The sequence below is a fragment of the Vipera berus genome (genome assembly GCF_964194415.1).
Source record: "Vipera berus genome assembly, chromosome: 9".
NCBI classification, from domain to species: Eukaryota; Metazoa; Chordata; class Lepidosauria; order Squamata; family Viperidae; genus Vipera; species Vipera berus.
Window position 1 is genome coordinate 23,721,418 of NC_138212.1, and position 27,173 is coordinate 23,748,590.

General features: G+C 42.3%; 1 protein-coding gene across 5 annotated transcripts in view; it reads left to right on the forward strand.

Moving 5' to 3' along the window:
• The window catches only part of PABPC4 (poly(A) binding protein cytoplasmic 4), a 46,241-nt gene that overhangs the window by 11,843 nt on the left and 7,225 nt on the right, over positions 1–27,173 (forward strand). For 4 of the 5 annotated variants that reach the window (XR_014027416.1, XM_081335330.1, XM_081335332.1 and 1 more), the window contains 4 exons: positions 23,733–23,827; positions 24,323–24,460; positions 25,309–25,404; positions 26,482–26,754. Coding sequence is in view for 4 of the 5 variants with exons in the window: in XM_081335330.1 (XP_081191456.1) it covers positions 23,733–23,827; positions 24,323–24,460; positions 25,309–25,404; positions 26,482–26,754 (602 nt within the window). In the remaining variant the exon portion in view is untranslated. The remainder of the gene's footprint in view (positions 1–23,732; positions 23,828–24,322; positions 24,461–25,308; positions 25,405–26,481; positions 26,755–27,173) is intronic. The other variant, XM_081335333.1, reaches the window with a different exon arrangement.

Sequence of the window (27,173 nt, forward strand, 5' to 3'; positions counted from 1 at the left end):
TCTTCCCCAGTAGCATATTGGACGCCTTCCGACCTGAGGGGCTCATCTTCCAGCGTCATATTGTTTTACCTTTTGGTACTGTCCATAGGGTTTTCATGGCAAAGATACTGGAGTGGGTTGCCATTTCCTTCTCCAGTGGATCACGTTTTGTCAGAACTCTCTGCTGTGACCTTTCCGTCTTGGGTGGCCCTGCACAGCATAGCTCATAGCTTCATTGAATTACGCAAGCCCCTTCGCCATAACAAGGCAGTAATCCATGAAGGGGATTGTTTACCGTAAAAGTCCTTTATTAGCCTAATACACCGGCAAATGCTTGCTGAAAGGAAGCTGGAATCTGAAATCTCCGCCCCTTGCACAATATATTAAAACATAATTCTCCACCTTTCTAATTTTGTCATTAATCATATTCTCCAATTAATTTAAAGAACCGCCAAGGTCTTACCTTCTTTTTTTATTAAAGAGTTTTACAGATACATTTTAAACATAAAACCCATCCCTCCCCCACCCCCACCCAATTTCCCCTCCCTCCCCATCCCCCCCGACTTCCCAGAGCATAATACAGGGTATTGACCCTAACAATCTTAAACTATAATATGCTAACTAACTATAATAACACTTTAAATCCTATCGCACTTTAACTCTCCTTAAAAATAACTAAATAATAATAAATCTTATAAATCTAATGCTTATTCAAATGCTAAATAAATAAATAAATAAACAAACCTTTATTGTCAAAGTACAACATGTGTACATTGAAATTAGCTGAACCTCCCCCCCCCCCCGTGCTCTCTCCCCCCAACACACAGTGACAACAAACCCTCCATCCTACCACACCATGTGAACCAACTACACCACACACCGGCCTCCCAAGTCAATTCTGCATAAGATTATGTCCCATTTAAAAGCCTAACAGCCCACAGATAAAAGCTATTTTTCAGCCTGTTGGTGTGGCTGGCTATACTCCTATATCTCCTACCGGATGGTAGGAGAGTAAAGAGATACCGTCCAGGTATAAATGAAACTTTTTAGTCCCATATTTATTCTGAATGTAATCAATCCATCTTCTCCATTCCAAGATATATCTTTGTTGCAAATGGTCTTTCAAATATGCTGAAATTTTTGCCATTTCTGCCAGGTTCGAAACTTTTAAAGTCCATTCTTCTATAGTAGGCAAATCCTCCTTCTTCCAATATTGCGCTACCAAAAGTCTTGCTGCCGTTATTAAATTCAACATCAATTTAGTTTCTATAGCAGTATAGTCTATAGTAATACCCAGCAAAAATAATTGTGGAGAAAACTTTATCTTTTTCTTAAATATCTTCTGCATATTCCACCAAATTTTAATCCAAAAAGCTTTAACTTTTTTACAAGTCCACCATATATGATAATACGTTGCATCATCACAACCACACCTCCAGCATTTAGGCTGATAATTTGGATACATACATGCCAATTTCTTACGATCTGAGTGCCATCTATAAAACATCGTATAAAAATTCTCTCTTAAATTTTGTACCTGTGTAAATTTTACATTTCTGACCCAGATTGTTTCCCAAGTATCCATCGTTATTAATTCTTGAATATTCTGGGCCCATTTTATCATACAATCTTTAACAAGTTCCGTTTCTGAGTCTATTTCTATCAATGCATTATATGTGCAGGACTTTGATCTCTAATTTGTTTAACCAAATTTTCATCTACTATAGAAATACCAATTTTCTGATCCTGTTTCCATCTAGCTTGTAACTACCCATACTGAAACCAAGTTTGTACTATCCTTTCTTCTTTTAAAATATTAAATGGCTTTAATTGCCATACATTTCTTTCCAATCTAAGAATTTCTTTATATGTAATCACATCATGCTTAAATCCCACATTTATATTTTCTATCGCATGTTTACCGTATTTTCCGGCATATAAGACGACTGGGCGTATAAGACGACCCCCTACATTTCCTGTTAAATTATAGGGTTTGGGCTATACTCGCCGTATAAGACTACCCCTCTTCCAACGCACACCAAATAAAAATTAAAAAAATCAGATTTGATTTTAATATGGTAATTTTAATTCAAATGCTTATGACATGCAGGTGCTTAGTAGGAAAACTGTCACTTATAAACATAAGGCTGTTTGTCATCAAACATGTAAACATAAAACAGTGCAAGTGGATTAAACTATAATAATAATAATAATAATAATAATAATAATAATAATAATAATAATAATAATAATAATAATAATAATAAGAAGAAGAAGAAGAAGAAGAAGAAGAAGAAGAAGTTGGAGGGGAGCTTGGAGGTCATCTAGTCCAACCCCCTGCTAAGACAGGAAACCCTATACCATTTCAGACAAATGGCTGTCCAGTCTCTTCTTAAAAACTTCCAGTGTTGGAGCGTTCACCACTTCTGGAGGCAGGTTGTTCCACTGGTTAATTGTTCTAACTGTCAGGAAGTTTCTCCTTAGTTCTAGGTTGCTTCTCTCCTTGACTAGTTTCCATCCATTACTCCTTGTCCTGCTTTCAGGTGCTTTGGAGAATAGCTTGACTCCCTCTTCTTTGTGGCAGCCCCTGATTCCAGCAACCATTCCCTATTTTCCTAATTCACTTTTTCACTTTTCCTAATTCACTCTAAAGCTTTCCCTGTGCAGAGCCTTACGTAAAACCAGCTGCCTGCAATTAGTGCAGGTTCGCATCCCACCAGGCTCAAGGTTGACTCAGCTTTCCATCCTTCCAAGGTAGGTAAAATGAGGACCCAGATTGTTGGGGGCAATAAGCTGACTTTGTAATAATGCTGCTTGGTGGGGGGTGAAAGCCCTAATAAACAGGCATATACACAGAATGAAGGCTATTGCTAAGCACATTGATTTGTGCTTTAAATTGTAAGCCACCCTGAGTCTTCGGAGAAGGGCAGGATATAAATGGGATTTTTTTTAAAAAAAGACCAAATGGGAGATCCGCTCCAGGTTTTCCAGCCAGCCCGCCCAGTTCCTGAGTCAAATGTGTCCTTAGAGCTAAGCCGCTGCTCTGGCTGCTGCCTTTCCCACCTGCCTTTCAAGTTGGGATATACTACAGCTGCTCTTCAACTTTAGAAGAAAAGACGCCCAGACCCCAGCCTGTAAAAAATCACAGACTGCAGCTTCTTCTCCAATTGGTCCCGCTTTCCCTGCGCAGACTAAATGGGAGATCCGCTCCAGGTTTTCCAGCCAGCCCTGTCCCTAAATTTTCAGCACCCGGCGTATAAGACGACCCCTGACTTTTGAGAAGATTTTCATGGGTTAAAAAGTAGTCTTATACGCCGGAAACTACGGTAGGTATTGCCCAAATTGGAATTTTAAAATCCAACTTATAATGATATTTTTCCCAAACTCGCAACAGGGCATATCTTAATATATGTGTCTTAAAAACATTATCCACTTTTTTGTCATACAATAAATAAGCATGCCAACCATATAACGAATCATATCCTTCAATATTCAATAATCTCCCTTGTGTTAAGTTAAACCAATTACTAATTGATAATAATGCTGCAGCCTCATAGTATAATTTAAAATTGGGCATTTTAAGACCACCTCTTTCACGTACATCTTGCATTATCTTAAGTTTAACTCTCGGTCTCTTCCCTGCCCAAATAAATTTATTAATACCTCTCTGCCATTCCTCCAAATTTGAGTCTTTTTTAAGTATATGTATCATTTGAAACAAAAATAAGAATTTAGGTAAAACATTCATTTTCACAGCTGCAATTCTTCCCAATAAGGACAATTGTAATTTTTTCCAGCTATCTAGTTCTTTTTGTATTTTTAACCATAACAATTCATAATTATTTTTATATAATTTCGCATTTGAAGCTGAAAGATATACCCCCAAGTATTTAATCTTCTTAACTATTTCAAATCCCGTTAGTTTTCCTAAAACTTCCTTTTGTTCTTTAGTCATATTTTTAGACAATATTTTAGTTTTTTGCCTATTTACCTTAAATCCAGAAACTTGTCCATATGGTAAAATTATTTCCATTAAATCTATAACCGATTCAGTTGGTTGGCTTAATGTAATGACCAAGTCATCCGCAAACACTTTCAATCTATAATCTTGATCTTTAATTTTAATTCCCTTTATTTTCTTTGAATCACATATCTTGATCAACAATATTTCCAATGTTAAAACAAACAATAATGACGACAGCGGACAACCCTGTCTTGTACCCTTTTCAATTTTACAAGCTTCTGTTGAACTACCATTGATTATTATTTGAGCTGTTTGTTTTTGATATATTGCCCTAATAGGTTGTAAAAACTTATCACCAAACTTCATCTTCTCCAAAACTTTAAATAAAAATTGCCAATTCAATTGATCAAATGCTTTTTCAGCATCCAAAAAAATCAGCGCTGCAGGGACTTAATTATTTCTTTCCAAATTAATAAATTTACAATATGTCTCACATTATTTTTTTCGATTTTTATACAAAATTATATGCTAGTGAAAATATACAAGCTTTAGATATAGATAAGTACCTACAGGCAGCATATTTTCCTAGACTTTCAAATGAACAACGAAAGGAGATAAATGGTTTAATTACTTCTGAGGAAATTATTTTAGCAATTAAACAGTTAAAAGTGGGTAAGGCTCCTGGCACAGATGGATTATCAGCAATTTATTATAAAATATCTGTAGAGATGATAGAACCATTAAAGGAACTTTTTAATAGTATCCAGATTGGAGGAGAAGGGCCTCCGTCTTGGAGAAGGGCCTTTATATCGCTGATTCCAAAGGAGGACCAAGACCTTACCCAGCCTAAGAATTATAGACCTATATCGCTTTTGAATACAGATTATAAGAATTTTTCAAAAATATTGGCAAATAGATTAATGCAAATTTTGAAGCAAATGATTCATAGTGATCAGTCTGGATTTATAACTGGAAGATATATGAAATATAATGTAAGACAAATTGTTAATTTAATTGAGTATTTGGATAAGAACAACCAAGTCCCTGCGGCATTGATATTTTTGGATGCTGAAAAAGCTTTTGATCAGTTGAATTGGCAATTTTTATTGAAAGTTGTTGATAAAATGAATTTTGGGGATAAATTTTTATATTCTATTAGGGCTATATATCAACAACAATCAGCACAAATCATAATTAATGGGGGTTTAACAGAGACATTTAAAATTGAAAAAGGGTTGTTTTAACATTGGAGATTTTACTGATCAAAATTCGTGAATCAATTATAATAAAGGGAATAAAAATAAAACAGAATGATTATAGGTTGAGAGCTTTTGCGGATGACTTGGTTGTGACATTATCTCAACTGATTCAATCGGTTATAGATTTGATGGAAGTTATAACTCAGTATGGGAAAGTTTCTGGTTTTAAGGTAAATAATAATAAGACTAAAATATTATCTAAAAACATGACTATGAAGGAAAAGGAAATGTTAGTTAAATTGACAGGTTTTGAAATAGTGAAAAAGGTTAAATATCTGGGAGTATATATTACAGCTTCTAATGTAAAATTGTATAAAAATAATTATGAGACATTATGGTTAAAAGTACAAAAGGACTTTAACAATTGGAAAAAATTACTGCTATCTTTGTTGGGGAAAATTGCAGCTGTTAAAATGAATGTTCTACCAAAGTTTCTTTTCTTGTTTCAAATGATACCTATTTTGAAAAAAGATGCCAATTTGGATGAATGGCAGAAGGGTATTAATAAATTTATTTGGGCGGGGAAAAAACCAAGAATTAAACTTAAGATTTTACAAGACGCACGGGAAAGAGGAGGACTTAAGGCGCCTAATTTGAAATTATACTATGATGCGGTGGTTTTAACACTGGTTAGTGATTGGCTTAATTTAACAAATAAAAGTATACTTCATCCTGAGGGATGGGACTTATTATATGGGTGGCATGCATACTTAATTTATGATAAAGTTGATAAGGCTTTTAAATCTCATATTTTGAGAAGTGCTTTATTGCGTGTCTGGAAAAAGTATTATTATAAGTTAAATTATAAAATACCAATCTGGGGGATTCCTGGACACGCGATAGAGGGTGTATCTATGGGTGTGAATTTGGATAGGATTTCTTATAAGGAATTACTTAGATTGGTAGGGAACGATTGGCAATTAAAATCGTTAGCTGAGTTAAAGCAAGAAAATATTGTACAGTCTTGGTTTTCAGTATGCTCAATTGTTAGCTAGGTGGAAGTTAGATCAAAAGGTTGGTATTACATTAATGGATGAGAATTTGGTAAAACAGATTAAAGATCAAAATCGAGCGCATATAAAGAGAATTCATAATGCTTTAATAGAATCGGATTCGGAAATGGAAATGGAATTAGTTAAAGATTGCATGGTAAAGTGGGCCCAAAATATTCAAGAACTGATTCCATTGGATATATGGGAGGTAATTTGGGTTAGAAATGTAAAATTTACCCAGGCCCAAAATGTAAGAGAAAATTTTTACAAAATGTTTTATAGATGGCATTTGGATCCTAAAAAGTTGTATGTATCCTAATTTACAGCCCAAATGTTGGAGATGTGGCAGTTTGGATGCTACTTATTTTCATATCTGGTGGACTTGTAGAAATATAAAAGCTTTTTGGATTAAGATTTGGTGGAACATTCAAAAGATTTTCAAGAGAAAGAAATTATTTTTATTGGGTGTTATTACAGATTGTGATAATAAAGAAACTAACTTGATGTTGAATTTGATAACAGCTGCAAGGTTATTGGTAGGGCAATATTGGAAGAAGGATTGCTTGCCTACTATAGAAGAATGGACGCTTAAAGTGTCAAATTTAGGAGAAATGGCTAAGATTTCTGCTTATTTGAAGGATCATTCACAAGAAAGATACATTTCGGTCTGGAGAAGATGGATAGATTATATTCAGAATAAATATGGGAGTAAAAAGTTCCATTTAGCCTATGAGTAAATTTTAGAGTATTATTATTATTAATAGTTTATTATAGTGGAATTTTATTAGTTTTAATTATATGATATTATTTTAAGTATTAGTATTGTTTAATAATTTGGATATTGTATTTAATAATTAGGATATTAATTTGTTTATGTTTTTATTATGTTTACTTTTAATCTATATTCATGTTAAAGGGGAGTTAAAGCGCATTATGGACTTGGTTATTTATATAGTTGTTTAATGTTAGTTAGATTATGATTATTATTATTTTTTTATTGAAAAGTTTTACAATACATTTTTAAATACAACCCCCCTCCTCCCCCTCCCCTCTCCCCAACCCCTCCCTCCCCTCCCCTCCCCCCTCCCCGACTTCCCAGAGCTGAATACAGGGTATAAAAATACAAACAAACATAATCTAAAATATGCTAACAACAATAAAACATTAAGTTCTATCGCACTTTAACTCTCCATCGTCAAATTATTAATAACATAACTATTAACTAATTATACATCATATAGATCCACTACTTATTCAAATGCTAAATGAAACTTTTTAGTCCCATATTTATTCTGAATATATTCAATCCATCTCCTCCATTCCACAATGTATCTCAGTTGCGATTGGTCTTTTAAATACGCTGAAATCTTTGCCATTTCCGCCAAGTTAGAAACTTTTAAAGTCCATTCTTCTATAATCGGCACTTCTTCCTTCTTCCAATATTGAGCTACTAAAAGTCTCGCTGCCGTAATTAAATTCAACATCAACTTAACATCTATAACAGTAGTATCTGTAATAATACCCAATAAAAACAATTGCGGAGAAAACTTTATTCTTTTCTTAAATATCTTTTGCATATTCCACCAAATTTTAATCCAAAAAGCTTTAACCTTTTTACAAGTCCACCATATATGAAAATACGTTGCATCCTCACAACAACACCTCCAACATTTGGGCTGGCAATTCGGATACATACTTGCTAATTTTTTAGGGTCTAGGTGCCACCTATAAAACATTTTATAAAAATTCTCTCTTAAATTTTGGGCTTGTGTAAATTTTACATTTCTAACCCAGATCTTTTCCCAAGTATCCATTGTTATAACTTCTTGAAAATTCTGAGCCCACTTTATCATACAGTCTTTAACGAGTTCCGTTTCTGAATCAATTTCTATCAATGCATTTATATATCCTTTTTATATGTGCTTGACCTTGATCTCTAATTTGTTTTACCAAATTTTCATCAGTCATCGAAAAACCAACTTTCTGGTCCTCTTTCCATCTCGCCTGTAATTGCCCATACTGAAACCAAGTTTGTACAATTTTTTCTTCTTTTAAAATTTTATATGACTTTAGTTTCCATACATTCCTCTCTAAACTTAAAATTTCCTTATATGTAGTCACATCATGTTTAAATCCCACATTTATATTTTCTATTGCATGTTTAGGTATTGCCCAAATGGGTATCTTATAATTTAACTTATGTCTATGCTTTTTCCAAACCCGCAACAGAGCATACCTTAAAATATGTATCTTAAACACATTATCCACCTTCTTATCATACAATAAATATGCATGCCAACCAAATAACAAATCATGACCCTCAAGATTTAATAATCTCCCTTGTGTTAAATTAAACCAGTCACTTATCGCTGACAAAGCAGCAGCCTCATAATATAATTTAAAATTAGGCATTTTAAGACCACCTCTTTCACGCGTATCTTGCATTATCTTAAATTTAACTCGTGGCTTTTTCCCTGCCCAGACAAATTTATTAATTCCTTTTTGCCATTCCTCCAGATTTAAGTTCTTTTTGAGTATAGGTATCATTTGAAATAAAAATAAAAATTTTGGCAAAACATTCATTTTCACTGCTGCAATTCTTCCCAATAAGGATAATTGTAATTTTTTCCAACTATCTAATTCTTTTTGTATTTTTCCCCATAACATTTCATAATTATTTTTATATAACTTCACATTTGAGGCTGACAAATATATCCCCAAATATTTAATCTTTTTTAACTATTTCAAATCCCGTTAGCTCTTCTAAAACAGCCTTTTGTGATACTGTCATATTTTTAGACAATATTTTAGTCTTTTGTATGTTGATCTTAAATCCAGAAACTTTCCCATATAGCATTATTATCTCCATCAATTCTACAACTGAATAATCCGGCTGAGTTACTGTAACAACCAGATCATCTGCAAACGCCCTCAATCTATAATCCTGATCTCTTATTTGAATTCCCCTAATTTTTCCCAAGTCACATATTTTAATCAGTAATATTTCCAATGGTAAAACAAATAATAGAGGTGACAACGGGCACCCCTGCCTTGTGCCCTTTTCAATATTACATAGTTCAGTCAAACTATTATTGACTATTATACGGGCTGTTTGCTTTTGATATATTGCCCTAATTGTTTGTAGAAATTTGTCCCCAAATTCCATTTTCTCTAGTACTTTGATCAAAAATTTCCAATCCAATTGATCAAAGGCTTTTTCAGCATCCAAAAAGATCAAAGCTGCGGGGATCTGATTGTTTCTTTCCAAAAATTCCAATAAATCTACAATATGTCTCACGTTATTCTTCATTTGTCTACCACTTATAAATCCAGTTTGATCACCATGAATCACTTGTTGTAATACCCTCATTAATCTATTAGCTAAAATTTTTGCAAATATCTTGTAATCAGTATTCAAAAGCGATATTGGCCTATAATTTTTAGCTTGAGTAGCATCCTGATCTTTCTTCGGAATCAATGAAATAAAAGCAGTCTTCCAAGATGGAGGTACCCCTCCTCCCATTTGAATTGTCTTAAACAATTCCCTTAAAGGTTTCAACATTTCTAACTGTAAATTTTTATAATACATGGCAGTCAAACCGTCAGTACCCGGGGCTTTACCCACTTTTAATTGTTTGATTGCTAAAAGAATTTCTTCACCAGTTATCAATTGATTCATCCCTTCTTTTTGTTCTTGTGTAAGAACAGGAATCTTAGCTTTTATCAAATAGTCGTCTATATCTACATCTCTAATCTTATCTCTAGCATACAACTTAGAATAAAAATCAGCAAAAGTCTTTTTAATAAGACTCTGCTGGTACACTACTTTACCCTTATACTCTATTCTATCTATATTAGAAGCCCTTTGCTTCTTCCTTAACAAATAAGCTAGCCATCTACCTGGTTTATTAGCATTACAAAAAGTACCGTATTTTCCGGCGTATAAGACGACTTTTGAACCCCTGAAAATCTTCTCAAAAGTTGGGGGGTCGTCTTATACGCCGGGTCGTCTTATACGCCGGAAAAAAAACTCCGGCGCGGCTCCGAGACACGGCTGGGCGGGAGCGTCGGGCGGCTCTCCCCACGCGAAGGTGGCGCTGCCCGTTGGCTCTTGGCCCGAGGGGAGGGCCTCGCGCCCGCCGGACTCACCTGTCACCAGCACCGCTCTACCCCCTGCGGGGATGCGCTTCCGCCGGGCGGTGCTGTCGGAGACGAGCCAGCCTGGTGGCCGGGATCGGAGCTGCGCGCCGGACTAAGAGGCCGTTTCGTGAGGCGAGAGGGCGGCGGGAGGGGGGAAGGAGGAGGAGGAGTCCCCAGACGTGGCAGCTCTTCCCGCCGCCCGTGGAGCGAGGTCGGTGTCCTCATCAGCCGCCTTTACCTTGGCCAGAGGGATGCAGGGTGGGCACTTTAAGAGGCAGGCAGGCGCAGCGTCCCAGGCGGGGTGTGGGCGCGGCAGTCACTCTCCCGGTTTGGCAAGTTTCCCGGCGGGTGACCGAAGAGCAGCCTCTGCCGGCGCTTACTCCAATGCGCTGCAACTAGGAGTGCGAGCCGCCGAGGACGGGAGAAGCAGCCGCTCGGGCACATCAGCGCAACCGAGACGAGCCAGCAGGCAGCCGGGATCGGAGCTGCGCACCGGACTAAGAGGCCGGTCTAAGAGGCCGTTTCGTGAGGCGAGAGGGCGGCGGGAGGGGGGAAGGAGGCGCCGTGAGCAGCTGCTACTGCCCGCCCTGCTTTTTGCAAGCAGGCTTCCAGCAGCGGGAGGCTCTGGGATGAGCTTTGGCACGTCTTCCCTGTGCTGTGCTCTGTCGGTGGCTCAAATCCGGAGTCTCAGCCTCCCAGCTGATCAGCGGAGCAACGAGCGGCTGGCAGGCCAGGTAGCCGGGTTGCTGCACGGATTCCCCACCCACTTCGGTTGATTGTCGAGCCCGGGGCTTGACAGCCGCTCCTGCTCAAAAGGCAGGGTTCAGCAGCCGGCGAGGCGCTCGTGCGGAGCTCTCCCAGAGCTGGCGGGCCAAACAGGGACTGGCCTCGCCTGCTCTGCGCCAGAGTGGTACCCACGGAGGCGGCCAAGGGCAAGCAGGGCAAGGCCGCTCCTGCTCAAAAGGCAGGGTTCGGTGGCCAGCGAGGCACTCACGCGGGGCAATGGGGGAGAAGCAGGCTGATCGCCTTACAGGTACCTGGGACTCTGACGCACTTTCCTGGCCATGTGTGCCCCGAAGAAGCGCTGATCAGAAGTCAATCTGGTTGCTGCACTACAAGTCCCTGGGGAGGGTGGGGCCTCGCTCTGCGCCTGCGCGCGCCCTCTGTAGGGTTCCTGCAGGCCGCTGCCAAGCAGCATGCTTTCCGGCAGCAAGTGAGCTGGGAAGGAGCGGAGCGCGGGGGGAGGAGAAGGTGCCCAGGAAAAGCAGCCACACCGAGAGGCTGCACGCCCAGTCCAGCTCCATGAGGGGCAGGGTGGGAAGCCGGCCGGGAAGAGGGACCGGGAGCCCGGGCTGAGTGCGCCTCGGCTGACAGTGAGAGGGAAGCGCACGAGTTCTAAAAAAGAGGCTGCGGGCGGAGCTGCCCCGCCCTGCGCCCAATGGGAGAATTTCAAGGCCTGGGGGGGAAGCAGGATGGGCGCCAGCCGTGGCGGGGTGGTGGCTGCCCTCCGGCGCTGCCTGCCGCCCGGGAAACACTGCGCCTCGGGGGCCGGCAGAAGCGCGGGAGCAGCGGGAGGGCCGGTGGGGCCAGTCGGGCCTTCGCCTCCTCTGCGACGGGCAGGGCATGTAAGTATTTTCCGGCGTATAAGACAAAACCTTAAAAAACTTCTTAAAAGTAGGGGGTCGTCTTATACGCCGGGTCGTCTTATACGCCGGAAAATACGGTATTATGTCTAGCATACCGTAAATTAGTTGCCACTTGATCTGCTATTAACTTATCAAACTGACCCCTTAATAAAGTAATTACCTCTTTAATCTTCCCATCAGATGGATTCAGAATTAAAGCCTTTTCTTTTTCCTTAATTTCATCCTCTAATTGTTTCCTCCTAAATTCCAATTTACGTCTATGTTTATTGTTCAAATATATTAATACACCTCTCATATAAGCTTTACTTGCATCCCAAACCATCTCAATAGAAGTACCTTTATGCATGTTAATTTTAAAAAATTCCTTCATCTGTTTTTTACATTCTTCCACATTTTCCTGGTATCTAAACAAATTTTCATTTAAACGCCAAGACCGTCTATCTCTATCATCTTTTTCTATCTCTAACCATACTGGGCTATGATCAGATATAGTTCTTGGACAAATCTTGATCTTCTTAATCCTAGAAAAAAAATCATTAGTAATTAATACAAAATCAATCCTAGAAAAAGATTGATGCCTATCAGGAAAAAAAGTAAAGTCTTTTTCTTGCAAATTCCTTTCTCTCCAAACATCTCTCAATTCCAGGTCATCCTACATTTCAAAAAAAGATTTAGGCAGTTTAGCATGACTTGGGATGCTTTTAAAAAGACCTCCCTTGTCCATTTGTACATTCAAAACACCATTCCAATCTCCCATAAGAATACAAGATTTATAATCCCACTGGATGATCTTGCTATGTAATAAACTGTAAAAATCTCCTTGTTGTTGATTAGGAGCATATAATCCAACCAAAAGCGTTTTCTTGCCTTCTATTAATAGTTCAATCATAACATATCTTCCTTGTTTATCTGCTTCAATTAAAGTCGCTGTCAAAGTATTCTTAACATAAATAACCACTCCATTTTTCTTATCAGTCGCAGAAGCAATAAACTGTGTACCCAACCTCGAGTTTAACAAATACTTTTGGTCCGTAGCTCTAATATGTGTTTCTTGTAGACAAATAACATCGTTCTTAAATTGCTTTAAATATTGAAATACTTTCTTTCTCTTATGTGGTGAATTTAGACCATTAACATTCCAGGTTAGAAGCTTTGTCGCCATCTTTTGCGACCTGAAGCTTTTGGAGCGCCTCTTCCAAAATCACCTGCACTCTCTTTGGTCACGCTCCTCCCACTGCTTCACTGTAAGTAAGTTTTTGAGGCGCCGTCATAACTCTCTGCTGTTCTTGCTCTTGTCTCATTCGTCTAGCAGCAGCACGTGTCATTCTTTGGTCTCTAACCTCCTCCGATGATACTGAAATTTGATCCACTCCTGTAACTTTCTGGGATTCTCCATCTTTCAACTGCATAACTCCTTCAGCACCTTGTGCATTCTTACTTTGTGATTGACGCTCTCCCTCACCATTCTTCTTTTTAGATTCCAAAAGTGGTATAGGGACTGCCTTTAAAACATTGGCGTAGAAGTCACGTGTCTGTAACACTGTAAGAAGACGATGTCTCGTGCCTGCATACATCACCACCATACCCACTGGAATCTCCCATCTGAACTGGATATCCCGTCTTCTTAATTCTTCTGCCAAAAAAGCAAACTCCTTTCTTCTTCTTAAAAATTTTGGAGGGATCTCTTTTAAAATCAAAACTTCTTGCTCTGCAATTGGAAATTTACTATTATAAAAAGCTTGAATAACCTCGTTTCTAATTGCTCTCTTTGTAAAACAAACCACCACATCTCTAGGTAATTTCCTTTGTCTTGCAATCCATGAATTAACACGAAATATTTTGTCTATATCCACCATAATATCTTCTGCTGAACGCCCCAAAATGCCTTCCAGGGCTTCTGAAACTACTTTTTTCAAATTTTCCTTAGAATCCTCTTTTAAGCCCCTAATTCTCACAGCAGACTCCATCTCATGGTACTGCACCATGGTTAAATCGTCATCAATCTTATCCATCACAGTTTCAGCATCCATCATTTTAGCATCTAATCTGATATTATTTTGACTAAGTTCTTCCACTCTCTCGTCCAAACATTCAATGCAATCGGCCATGCCTTGAAATGCAAGTAAGATGTCTGCCCTCATTTCTGTAAGCTTCTCATCCATAAGTTCTGTAAGCTTCTCATCCATAAGTTCAACTAATTGTTGGGATTGCTTTTTCATAGCCTCTTGCAAAACATCCTGCAAATCTTTTACTGTCGAAGCTGGTGCAGGTGCAGGGGGAGGGGGCATTAAAGCCTGTAACGAGGATTGCTGCACCGGGGAAGCCCCCGCACTTCTAGGAACTTTAGATGATTTGGCAGCCATTTTCACCCACTCAATTCTGTTGCGCACTTTCGCTTTTTAAAAATCTCCACGAAATCCACTGAGTTAAAGATCATATACTTGCTCTGACATGATTCTCCTGTACTGCTCTGCCTGCATCCAAGTAATCCAAAGTTCACTCTCGCTGGCGGGGATGGTTGCTGCGTCCTGCTCTGCTCCAAAGCCCTGGAGCAGAGGCGTCCCGAGGTCCGGAGCAAACTCAGGCTTCGGGGGGGCTCAATCCTTCAACCACCAGAGTTTCAACTCTGGCGGTCTGGGAGAGCTCTACCCCTGCCTGGGCGCTCACCCCCTCCTCTTCTCCCGAGGAGCGGGCTTCCGAGCCGCCAAAACAGCTGATCGGCGCTGTTTTCGGCGGTTCTACGGAACGAGGGGGCTGACAGCCTAAATGGCTGCCGGCAACGGAGCCTTGCCACCCGGAAGTCCCGCAGCCCTATTCTGATTATTATATTTGTAACCCTGTACTCAGCTCTGGGAAGTGGGGGAGGGAGAGGGGGGGTTAGGGGGGGTTGGTTTTGGGGTTTATATTGTAACTTTTATAAAACTTTTCAATTAAAAAATTTTTTTGCAAACATATAACATCATTTTTAAATTGTTTCAAATACTGAAATACTTTCTTTCTCTTTTGTGGTGAATTTAATCCATTAACTTTGTCGCCATCTTGAAGCTTTCGGAGTGTTTCTTGCAAATCCACAAGCATCTGCCTCTTTGGCCTAGCTCCTCCCACTGCTTCACTAGAAGTAGATTCCTGACTTGTAGTTATAGAACACTGTTTCTGTTGTTGTTGTTGTTCCTTACGTCTAGATGTCACTCTCTGAGTCTTAGATTCTTCTAATAAAACCAGGGGTTGCACGGTTTCCGAAATTTGCTCTATTTCTTGTAACTGTCGCTCTCCTTCTTTTCCTCTTTTAACTTCTGAAGATGGCGGTGAGCCTGCTTTCAATACATTAGAATAAAAATCACGTGCCTTCAGGACTGTATTAAGACGATATCTTACTTCCTTCCAAAGAATAGAGTGGTGGGAAAATATTTGAGATGAGGGAAGGAGAAAAACAGGCAAGAAACACAGCTGGGGAAGTGTCATCCTTCGTGAGGAATGAAGAAATGCACCATTGCTTAGAAATGGCCAGCACATGGCCCTCGCCTACTTCACATATCCAGCTTGGTGGGCTCTATGGGAGGGGATGCCAAGAGCAGCGTGAGAGTCGATGTTACCTGCGCAATGCTGCCCAGCCCCTAGCCTGCCCAGTTTTGGCAGGTAGCGGGGTGCTCTCCTCACAGTGCCAAGAGGCTGAGCCGGGTAGCATGAATCTGAAGAGAAGCACAATGCTGCCCAACCCCTAGCCTGCCCGAAGTAGGCAGGGCCATGTGCTGGCCACTTCCAGGCAATGATGCATTTCTTCAATCCTCACAAAGGGTGATACCTCCCCGGCATGCGCCGAGGGGGCAGTGCCGACACAGCACGGGCCGGTCCCTCGCTTTTTCCAGATGGCCATGTGGAGCTAAGACTGAATGTATTTCAGCATAGATGACCACCATGAAATTGTACATTGGCTCCTGGCCAGCCTGGGCTGGGGCCAAGACAGCAGGGGCCGTTCCCTTACTGTTTCCAGGATGACTTCACGGGCCACATGAAACCACTTCGCGGGCCGCATCCGGCCCCCAGGCCTTGTGTTTGACATGTCTGTCTTAAAGCAATACACAAGTTTAACATATGAAATGGCTACTTCATCATCTCTTGTCAAGCAATAATGTTTGATGTTAGCTGCGTTGACATCTGGGGCCCCCTTACAAAACGGACAGATCCTGTAATGTAAACAAAACACAAGTTAGGAACTGGCTTTTGGTTTGTTGGGGTGTTTCTCATAAAACCTTTTCATAAATCTGTCAGTAGATTTCACCCAAATGGCTTCAGACAATGGGTAGCCCTTCCATTGTACTAGGTATTGTAATTTTCCCTTAAAGATTCTAGAGTCAAGAATACGTTTCACTTCATAATGGGTCTGACCTGCTATCACAAGGGGTCCAGGTGATTTCTTAGGGGGAGGTCTTAAAGTGGAGGTTCGAAAAGGTTTCAGCAAGCTACAATGGAACACCGGGTGAATTTTTCCCAAAAGTCTGGTTAGTTTCAATTTTACTGTGACCAGGTTGATGATTTTCACAATGGGGAAAGGCCCCAAGAATTTCGGTCCCAATTTCTTATTGGGTAGTTTGAGGCGTAAGTATTTGGTCGACAAATAGACCTTTTCTCCAACTTGGAATGTTCTTTCTCTTTTTATCAGCTTGCTTTTTGTAGGTCTCAAAAGTCTTTTTTAAGGCCACCTTTGTATTTTTCCAAACTTCTTCTCAACCCCTCACCCCATGATTAAGAGTCTAGGAAGCGGAGGGTAACAGGTTATTCCGGTATGGGGTTGAATTCTTTCCCTGTAGCTACACGGAAAGGAGTGTAGCTGTTCTGTACCAGCCTGCTACCGGCCCTGCAGAAAAGGCAGGGACAACCCCTTTACAAACGGCAAGAGGCTGGAATTAAGCCTGCCAAATTTATTAACATAAAACAGAGCAAAACAAGACACCAACCATGAAACAGGAGCTATGAAACAGGAACTATTCAAGCGGTTGCCTTCAGCAAACCAGCCCTCCCATGCATTCCCCTTTTATACAGTTCAGGGTGTGGCTTCTCTCTGCCTCCTTCCGAGGTGCCCCATTGTCTTCCTCTGTTTACTCCTGATTGACTGCCTCCTGCGTCGGGCATCCTTGAACAGGGCCAGCTGTGGGTCATCTTCATCCACGCTGTCAGGCTCACACAGCTGGGTCTCCGTCGTGACCAGGTGGGAGGGGCCTGGCTGAGGGCTCTCATCAGCAAGCTCTTCAACACCCCCCTCCTCCTCTGAGTCGTCTGACCCAACTGCCGAACCCACAGGCTGACCCTGAATCACAACAGTAGCCGGTGCTGCTATGTACTGAATTATTGTAAGCCACCTCTGCAAAAGGGAGGAGGTCGATCCAGTTTGTTTGTGGGTAAGAGACGTAGCATCTAAAATATTGCTCCACCATTTTGTTAGCGGATTCTGCGGCTCCATTAGTAGCCGGGTGAAAAGCGGTTGATAGGCCTTGAGATGATCCAATTAATTTAAGAAAGTTCCTCCAAAAATTTGCTGTGAACTGTACTCCGCTATCTGAAATTATTCGCTTAGGGGTGCCATGTAGTCGGTAGATATGTTTTAGGAACAACTTAGTCAGGTGTTGGGCTGATGGGAGTCCTTTGCAGGTGATAAAATGAGCCTGTTTTGAAAATAGGTCTATCACAGTCCAAATGACAGTATTTCCTCTACTGTCAGGTTGTTGTTGTTGTTAGTTGCGAACTTGTGTCCGACCCATCGTGACCCTATGAACAATGTTCCTCCAGGCCTTCCTGTCCTCTACCATCTTCTGGAGTCCATTTAAGCTCACGCCTACTGCTTCAGTGATTCCATCCAGCCACCTCATTCTCTGTCATCCCCTTTTTCTATTGCCCTCAATCTTTCCCAGCATTAGGCTCTTCTCCAGTGAGTCCTTCCTTCTCATTAGGTGGCCAAAGTATTTGGTCTTCTAAAGAGCAGTCAGGGTTGATCTCCTCTAGGACTGACCGGTTTGATCGCCTTGCAGTCCAAGGGACTCGCAGGAGTCTTCTCCAGCACCATAGTTCAAAGGCTTCAATTCTTTGGCGCTCAGCCTTTCTTATGGTCCAACTTTCACTGCCATACATTGCAACTGGGAAGACCATAGCCTTGACTATACGCACTTTTGTTGACAGGGTGATGTCTCTGCTTTTTAGTGTGCTGTCTAGATTTGCCATGGCTTTCCTCCCGAGGAGCAAGCGTCTTTTAATTTCTTGACTACAGTCCCCATCTGCAGTGATCTTGGAGCCCAGGAAAATAAAATCTGTCACTACCTCCATTTCTTCCCCATCTATTTGCCAGGAATTGAGAGGGCCAGATGCCATGATCTTGGTTTTCTTAATGTTTAGTTTCAACCCAACTTTTGCACTCTCCTTCTTCACTCACAACAAGAGGCTCTTTAGTTCCTCTTCACTTTCTGCCATTAGAGTGGTATCATCTGCATATCTTAGGTTGTTGATGTTTCTTCCGGCAATCTTAATTCCAACTTTTGACTCCTCTAGCCCTGCCTTTCTCATGATGTGCTCTGCATATAAGTTAAATAGGCAAGGCGACAGTATACAGCCTTGCCGGACTCCTTTCCCAATTTTGAACCAATCAGTGGTTCCGTGTCCAGTTCTCACTGTTGCTTCTTGGCCTGCATATAGGTTTCTCAAGAGACAAATAAGATGGTCTGGTATGCCCATCTCTTTAAGAACTTGCCACAGTTTGTTATGATCCACACAATCAAAGGCTTTAGCATAGTCAATGAAGCAAAAGTAGATGTTTTTCTGGAACTCTCTAGCTTTCTCCATGATCCAGCGTATGTTAGCAATTTGATCTCTAGTTCCTCTGCCTCTTCGAAATCCTGCCTGTACTTCTGGTAGTTCTCGATCCACATACTGCTGGAGTCTAGCATGTAGAATTTTAAGCATAACTTTACTAGCATGAGAAATGAGTGCAATGGTGCGATAGTTTGAACATTCTTTGGCACTGCCTTTCTTTGGAATTGGAATGTAAACTGATCTTTTCCAATTCTGTGGCCACTGTTGAGTTTTCCAAATTTGCTGGCAAATTGAGTGTAGCACTTTTACTGCATCGTCTTTTAAGATTTTGAATAGCTCAGCTGGAATACTGTCACCTCCACTAGCTTTGTTGTTGCTCAGCTTTTCTAAGGCCCACTTCACTGTCAGGTAGGTCTACTATAAAGTCCATAGCTATTTCTTCCCATGGTTGCAGTAACCCAGGGGTATTTCCTGGGATTCTTTTCATGGTGGCACATACAGTACAGCTCTTGACATAGTTTTCTACGTCTCGTTTTAGTCCCGGCCACCAAAATGGCCGGCGAGTGAGATTTAGAGTTTTTAGATATCCGAAATGTCCAGCTTGTTTGACATCATGGCTGTGTTTGAGGGCGTTAAGACGAAGAGCTTCAGGCAAGTACAGTTTTCCCTCCTTGTAAGCCAGACCATCCCTGTATGTTAGGGATGTCTGATTGTCTTTAAATCATGGATCAATGAGGAGTTCTCGCTTTATTTTCTTTACCCTAGGGTCATCAGGATTAGGGGTCCTGTGAGGTGTGAGTTGGGCTGCAGTTTGTGGACCGAGGATAATTGCCTCGTGAACTTCTTCGCGTTCGCTTTTGTAGTGTGGCAATCGGGAGAGCGCATCAGCTAGGAGGTTTTTTTTCCCTGGTATGTACTTTAGAGTAAAGTTAAAACGGTTGAAGTACTGTGCCCATCGTACTTGTTTTAGGGACAATTTCTGGGGACTTTTTAGTGCCTCTAAATTTTTGTGATCTGTCCATACTTCAAAAGGCACCTTGCTCCTTTCTAAGTACCGTATTTTCCGGCGTATAAGACGACTGGGCGTATAAGACGACCCCTGACTTTTGAGAAGATTTTCACGATTTTTCGTCTTATACGCCGGAAAATACTTACATGCCAGTTACCAAGTGTCTGACACAAGCCCGATTCAACCCCGTCTGATGCAAATGGTGCAAAGCCACCTTTTTGAAGCCCAAAGGGGCTTTTCCTTTTCCTTCCACCCACCCTTTGGAATACACGCAAGAGCTGCATTCACACGACGCGCTCTTCCAGGCCAGACTCTGCAAACAGCACACCAGAAGCCGCAACCACCGCAGGAACTTTCGGCAGCCTGCACAGCCAAGCGCAATCCGGCTTTGAGATAGCATTTGCAGACGGAGCAGCCGCCGCGTCTGGAGCCAAGCCGCGCCCAGGAGGCAGTTGGCCAGGCGGGCCCGGAAGACGCGCTAGAGAGCCGGGCTTGGGGCGGCCATGCTGAGGCTGGCTGGCGAGGGCCGCTGCATGGTCTGTGGGCAAGAGGGGCGCCAAGTACCGCTGTTCCGCACTCCGTGACCGGGCAAGCAATTCTTCCGGTCGGCGCGGGTCAGGCAGTGCCTCGGCAGGAGCAAAGGTGCTCCCTTCCTACTGTCGAGCAGCGCGCCTCTGGGGACCGCCTGCCCCTCCTCTTTTCGGGGACCTGACAGCCAGCATTGGAAGCGCCAGCATGGCCAGTCCTACAGAGAGCAATGGCGGCGGCTGCAGTAGCCGCCCCAGGAGCTGACGAGAGTTTGCCCTCCATCACCCGTTCGCCATCGGCTGCTTAACCACGGGTCACCATCGCCTACCTCCATTCACCCAGCGATCCCGCCGTCCAGCAGAAAAGAGAAAAGATCAGAGAGGTGAATAGTATTTTCCGGCGTATAAGACGACTGGGCGTATAAGACGACCCCCAACTTTTGAGAAGATTTTCATGGGTTAAAAAGTCGTCTTATACGCCGGAAAATACGGTAGTGCTGCCAGTTTAATAGCCCCCACCTAATAGCAAAGGCCTCCTTCTCCCAGACTGTCCATCTTCTCTCGCTTTCAATAAATTTCTTAGAAGTGTAAGCACAAGGTTGCAGGACCCCACTTTTATTCTTTTGCAATAACACCGCTCCGACTGCTATGTCGCTGGCATCTGCCTGAATTATGAAGGGCTCCCTTGGGCAGGGGTGCTTTAGAACCAGTTCAGCCGCAAATAGTCTTTAAATTCTCAAAAGCTTTCTGACAACTCATAGTCCATGCTAGTGGTTGGCCAGGTCGCGGTTTTCTCCTTCCCTTGCCCGTTTTGAGTAGTTCTGTAAGAGGTAGAACAATCTTGGCAAAAGAAGGAATAAATTGATGGTAGAAGTTGACAAAACCTAGGAAGCTCTGGAACTGTTTGCGGGTTTGGGGGGGCTGCCATTCAGTTATGGTTTTTACTTTGGCTGGGTCCATTTCAATACCCTCATTGGAAATTCTATAGCCAAGATAATCTAATCGGGTTTGGTGAAATTCACATTTCAACAATTTGACATAAAGTTTGGCATTCAATAGTTTCTTTAACACTTCTCTGACCAGTTTTATGTGGTCAGTCATATTCGTGCTGTATATCAGGATGTCATCAAGGTATACTAGGACCCCTTTGTATAGGTGTTCATGTAGGACCTCATTAATCAACTGCATAAATACAGCTGGGGGGCCCTGCAGTCCAAATGGCATCACTTTGAATTGGTAGCTTCCCAAGGGGCAATTGAAGGCTGTCTTCCACTCATCTCCCTCCTTTATTCTTACCCGGTAATATGCTTCTCTCAGGTCTAATTTGGTGAAGACGCTCCCCTTTGCCAGGTGGGTTAGCAAGTCTTTCAGGAGGGGGAGAGGTTATTTATTTTCCACACTCACAGCATTTAGGCCTTTATAGTCCACGCAGAGACGTTGAGACCCATCTTTTTTCTCTTTGAACAACACGGGCTCCCACAGTAGACTTGGCCCGTTCGATGAATCCCCTCGCTAGGTTTGTATCCACATATCGCTGCATCTCCTCCATTTCAAGGGGGGACATAGCGTACATTCTTGGTCGGGGGAGTTTGGCCCCTGGTAACAGTTCAATGGAACAGTCATTGGGACGGTGAGGAGGCAAGGTGTTGCATTCTTCTTCACTAAATGCCTCCGCTAGGTCCTGGAACTCGCTGGGGATAAGCGGCTTGCCAGGTGGCCGTAAGGCAGCCATGTGCACTCGCTCATTGGGTAGGCTAAATTCTCCTGTAACTTCTGTTGAATCAATGGGGGGATGTTAGCAGTGTTGACACTGTGCCTGATCTGTGGTTTTTTTTCTTCTTCTTCTCCCCATCCCTGGAAAGCAGAAAGGTTGGAGAGAAAGGGCTTATTGCAAGAGAGTAACCTTTTTCCTCCTTTATACACCAAAAGCAATGCAGTTGTGCTGGCCACCCAAGGCTGGGAGTCACAAGCGTGTTATTCAAGAGATACAGTGATATCTTTTTCTCTCCAATCATAGCTGAGGGAGGGAGGGAGGAGAAAAATAGCAAGCAATTTCTGTAGGCAGTTTCTTTGCTTGATCATCTCCTGTTGCCAGAACAATCATATTGCTTTCAATGTGTGCAAGATTATTAGCAGGGACTTGAGCATTCCAGTGGGTGGTGGAGGCAAACTGCCTTGGTGGAGCAGTGGGCTAATGCCTCCTTAAGTAACACCAGCTGCCTGCAATTAGTGCAGGTTCGCATCCCACCAGGCTCAAGGTTGACTCAGCCTTCCATCCTTCCGAGGTAGGTAAAATGAGGACCCAGATTGTTGGGGGCAATAAGCTGACTTTGTAAAAAATGCCGCTTGGGGCAGGCTGAAAGCCCTAATAAGCAGACATATACATAGAATGAAGGCTATTGCTAAGCTCATTGATTTGTGCTTCTTAGATTGTAAGCCGCCCTGAGTCTTCGGAGAAGGGCGGGATATAAATGGGATAAAAAAACAACAAAAGTTGATGGTATGAAACTGAGTCGTCTCTTTCCCGCTGGAAAGCACAGTCACAGTCATATGATTTACCAGTTAGTGACCACTTTACTTAGCAGTGAAGTTGCCAGTTCCAGTTAGGGTCATTAACCCAGGACCACCTATATTTCACCATCGATCAGAGTCGGGTAACAGAGCAGAATAACGGTACTAAAATAAGATTTAACAAAATAAAATAGATTAAAGGCAAATAAAGTCATAATCCTATCATATGGGTTCCGATAGATGAAACCCATTAAAGAACTTCAAGGCAAGAATTCTTCCTTAAAGAACATTTTATTCAGGAAACAAAAGTATTGGCACTACATAGTTGAACCCAAAACTAGATTCCCTTCCCCCAGATACAAAGTAACAAATTGCAAGTCCCCCCCCAAAGCAGCCATAATTCACATTCTCCAATTAGCCCCTCCCCAGCTCCTAGCCCGCCAAAACGTTACCAGTTTGTGTCCTTGAGTTCCCACGGAGATGCATTGTTGCTACGGCTAGCTGAGCTCAAGCATTCACCCCATCCCCCCTTCAACACCTGATCTCTAAACAGAACAAAAAGCAAAAGGAAAATGGCTGCGATTTCCATCAGTTGTCAGAGCAGGAACATCCATTGTTACAGCGTTGACACTGTTGCTGGCAAGGTTTTAATGAATTCTGCCAGCTATTAAACAGAATTTAGCAACATTATTAAGAGAGTATGTCATTCTGCTCTGGAGGTAATTAAGGGAAAAAGAGTCAGTGCATAGACACCATCTAGTATTCCAGACAGTGGGCTGGTGGGCATCCTGATGTGGACTAGTTTCAATAATGTAATGATCTATTCAGTAATATTTTTCCTTCTGAAGAGCTCTCCTTATAATTTTGCTCTGGGTAATATTTGCTAACCCTGTTCTTCCAACAACAGGTAAGACCCTCAGTGTTAAAGTGATGACTGATCCAGCTGGGAAATCCAAAGGTTTTGGCTTCGTGAGTTTTGAAAAGCATGAAGAAGCCAGCAAGGTATAAACTGTGAGGCTACTATGTGGATCCAGCATGATCTGTTTTTGAACTGAAAAATGGAGCTCTGGTGAATGTTGCAGAAATAAAATGAGAGCAAATCCCTTTGTTTTGGATTTTCTGTTAGATGCCTGTTGGGATAAAGCAAAGGGCAAGTCTGTGGTCAGTGATAGTTCCCATTTTATTACCAAAAGGCAACAGCTCAACAAACCAGCTAAGACTGGGAATGGCCTTAGCCTTGCCTTTCAATGGGAGATCTGTGAATGCTGTTCAGTTAAATGAGCAGTAGAGTATCCTGTGATTCAGAAAAGAACTGAAAGTCCCAGATTTATCCAAGGTTGTGTCAACACTTTGAACTTGCTTCAGGTTTTAGCTTGTTGAGTGCTAAATTATTATTAATCCCAAATTAACATCGGAAAATATAATAATAGTCAGCACCATGTGTCTAAGGAAGATTCTATGTCTGCAAGGGATTTGCTGCTTTTAATTCTTTTACAGGCAGTAGAAGAAATGAATGGAAAAGATATCAATGGGAAAATTGTGTTTGTGGGTCGTGCACAGAAGAAGGTGGAACGGCAGGCAGAGCTGAAACGCAGGTTTGAGCAGCTGAAGCAAGAGAGGATCAGTCGTTACCAGGTATTTTGCCTCTAGAACAGACATGTCAAACTCTCGTCACACGACGTATCGGAGCTTTTACCCCATTGCCGGCAATAGGGTGGGTGCGGTTTCCTCATGGCACGTCCGGACCGCAGGCAGGCAGTTTGACATCTCTGCTCTAGAAGGAGGAAAGTGCTCCCAAGTTACAAAGTGTGTGTGAATTTGAGGGACTGTTGTTGGGATAAGTTAGGTCATGAATTTGTGCTCTGCTGAAACCTGAAGCTTCTGGATTAGCAGCCCGGTGAATTTTGAGTTCCTGTAGGACTCTCCAAACTCCCTCAAGAGGGAGGGAGTGGAAACAGGACCAAGGAATGGCATGGTGGGAGATGCACCTGAATCTTTCCTGATCCTGGCTGTGCAGTGCAGGCCTGGGGACAGATGGTGCTACAGAAATGCACAGCAAATCCAGGCAAGTTCTCTTATAAAGAAACTTGTCTCTACGGCTTTGAAACATTTAGCGTTTATTTCTGCAAAGGACATGGCATTCCTAATTTGTTATTACTAATGAAGGCAAATATATGTGTCACAGAGTAATATTGCAGGATCCAATCTGGGTGAGGATCCACATTCTGCTAGAGAGAAGTTCCCGGAGGATGGGCTTCAGCATGAGTCTGAAAGCTTAGAAAACTAAACTGACCCAAATTGGATCCTGCAACTTTTCATTTGTTAGATGTCTAGGCTGTCCAACTCCGAATGACTGTGTAATTAATGGCATGTGTGGGGGTGGTTGCTGATAGAAAAGAAAATCCTGCTTTGCTCATAATCAACCGAAACATCACATTTTGCACTGTTGTCAACTCATGCTAACATCTCTGTCCTCCTTTCAGGGAGTTAATCTCTATATCAAGAACCTGGATGACACAATTGATGACGAGAAGCTGAGAAAGGAGTTCTGTCCATTTGGGTCCATCACAAGTGCTAAGGTAAAGACAGCAGGGGATTAAGCAGACATTGAGCAAGGGTCCCACTGCCAGGAATCCCTCCAGTTGAACCAAGCATTGCCTGAACTGTTCTAAGACTTGCGCACCTGCATGGGATTCACTTTTAAGCCATTTGCCCAAATAAGGCTTTAGAACTATTGTGACAATGAGTGAATGGATGGAAGTGTAAAATTGGAATCTTTTGTAGAAATAAAGCATGTAAATGGAAATCAGATGTAAAAAATATATGAGGGAATTTAGTTCTGCCACCATAGTTAATGAAGCAGCTGGGCCCCAGAGACAAGAATAAGAATTTGAACAGACATACCAGTTCAGCAAAAGGTAGTCCTCAACTTATGACCATAATGGAACCTGCTTATGACAATTGTAAGTTGTGATGGTTCTAAAATAAGTTTACTTGGGTCATGTGACTAACCCATCTTTATGACCTTTTTTGCAAGGGTCATTAAGCAAACCCCATATAAGCTGACAGTTCACTATGCACATGGTTTTGCTTAAAATCAGAAGTAAATGCTAGTTTTCAGCAAAACTGTTGTAAAATGCAGTCACATGGCTACAGCATGCTGCAGATGGCTGTCAATGCAGCCCAGTTGCTGAGCATGTGACCATGAGAGGGTGTCCATCATAACTTCCCATCAGGGGCATAATCACCTTCAATACAACATTTCTAAAATGTATCAAGGGGGTAGTCTTACCAGTTAAGAATCAACATTACAGGTAGCCTCCTGGGCATTGAACCAGGTGCTTGGGAAAGGGGAGACCACCCAGTCTTCCAGGGCTGACCTGGCCTTCTGTGCTAATGAGGCTGGGGACCGATCAGGGCCAATGCCGTTCCCATAACTGGCCAAGAAAGAGGGAGGAGCTGTGGGTCTGGGGAATGCAAAAGCTGCTTTGGGGATGCCCGGTGCTGCTGTTGGATGTTGGGCAAGAAGAGCCGGCTCTGGGAAGTCCATGTTGGGGTATTTCTCTTCCTGCAGTATTTCCCCGGGTGAGGCAAGGAACATCAGCACCAAGGACTAAGAACTGCCAGCCCTTTTCTCAGTCCTTGCCTTTCATTAGGTAATGCTGGAAGATGGTCGAAGCAAAGGCTTTGGCTTCGTCTGCTTCTCCTCTCCAGAAGAAGCCACCAAAGCTGTAACTGAGATGAACGGGCGCATTGTAGGCTCCAAGCCACTGTATGTGGCCTTGGCCCAGAGGAAGGAGGAGCGCAAGGCCCACCTCACCAACCAGTACCTGCAGCGCATCGCTGGCATGAGAGCTCTGCCAGCGAACACCATTGTCAGCCAGTTCCAACCAACTTCTGGAGGGTATTTCATGCCGGCAGTGCCCCAGGTGAGTCCTCCTTACAATTGTCCTGGGGGGGAGGGTCTTGCCCCCCCCACCCCTACCAAAGCAGGTGGTTTCTGTTTCCCAGAAGGACTAAGATTCTTGGGGCCTTTATAGCTTTCTTTCTTTTTTTTTCACAAGATAGATGTCAACGCTGCTAACATCAGATGTTCTTGCTTTGACAACAGATGGAAATACGGCCATCTTTTCTCTTTAGCTTTTAGAGTTAGTTGGTGCTGGGAGGGGGGATGTGGATGAGAGTCCAGTTAGTCATAACAATAATAACTCAGCCGTGGGAATCCAAGGTTGTTGCGCCCAGAGTTGATAAAGATTTGGCAGGCTGGAGAGCTGGGGAGAAAGCCTGTGCTTCAAGCTAATTGGGGAATGTGATTTATGACTGTTTTTTGGAGGAGGGAATTGTGCTT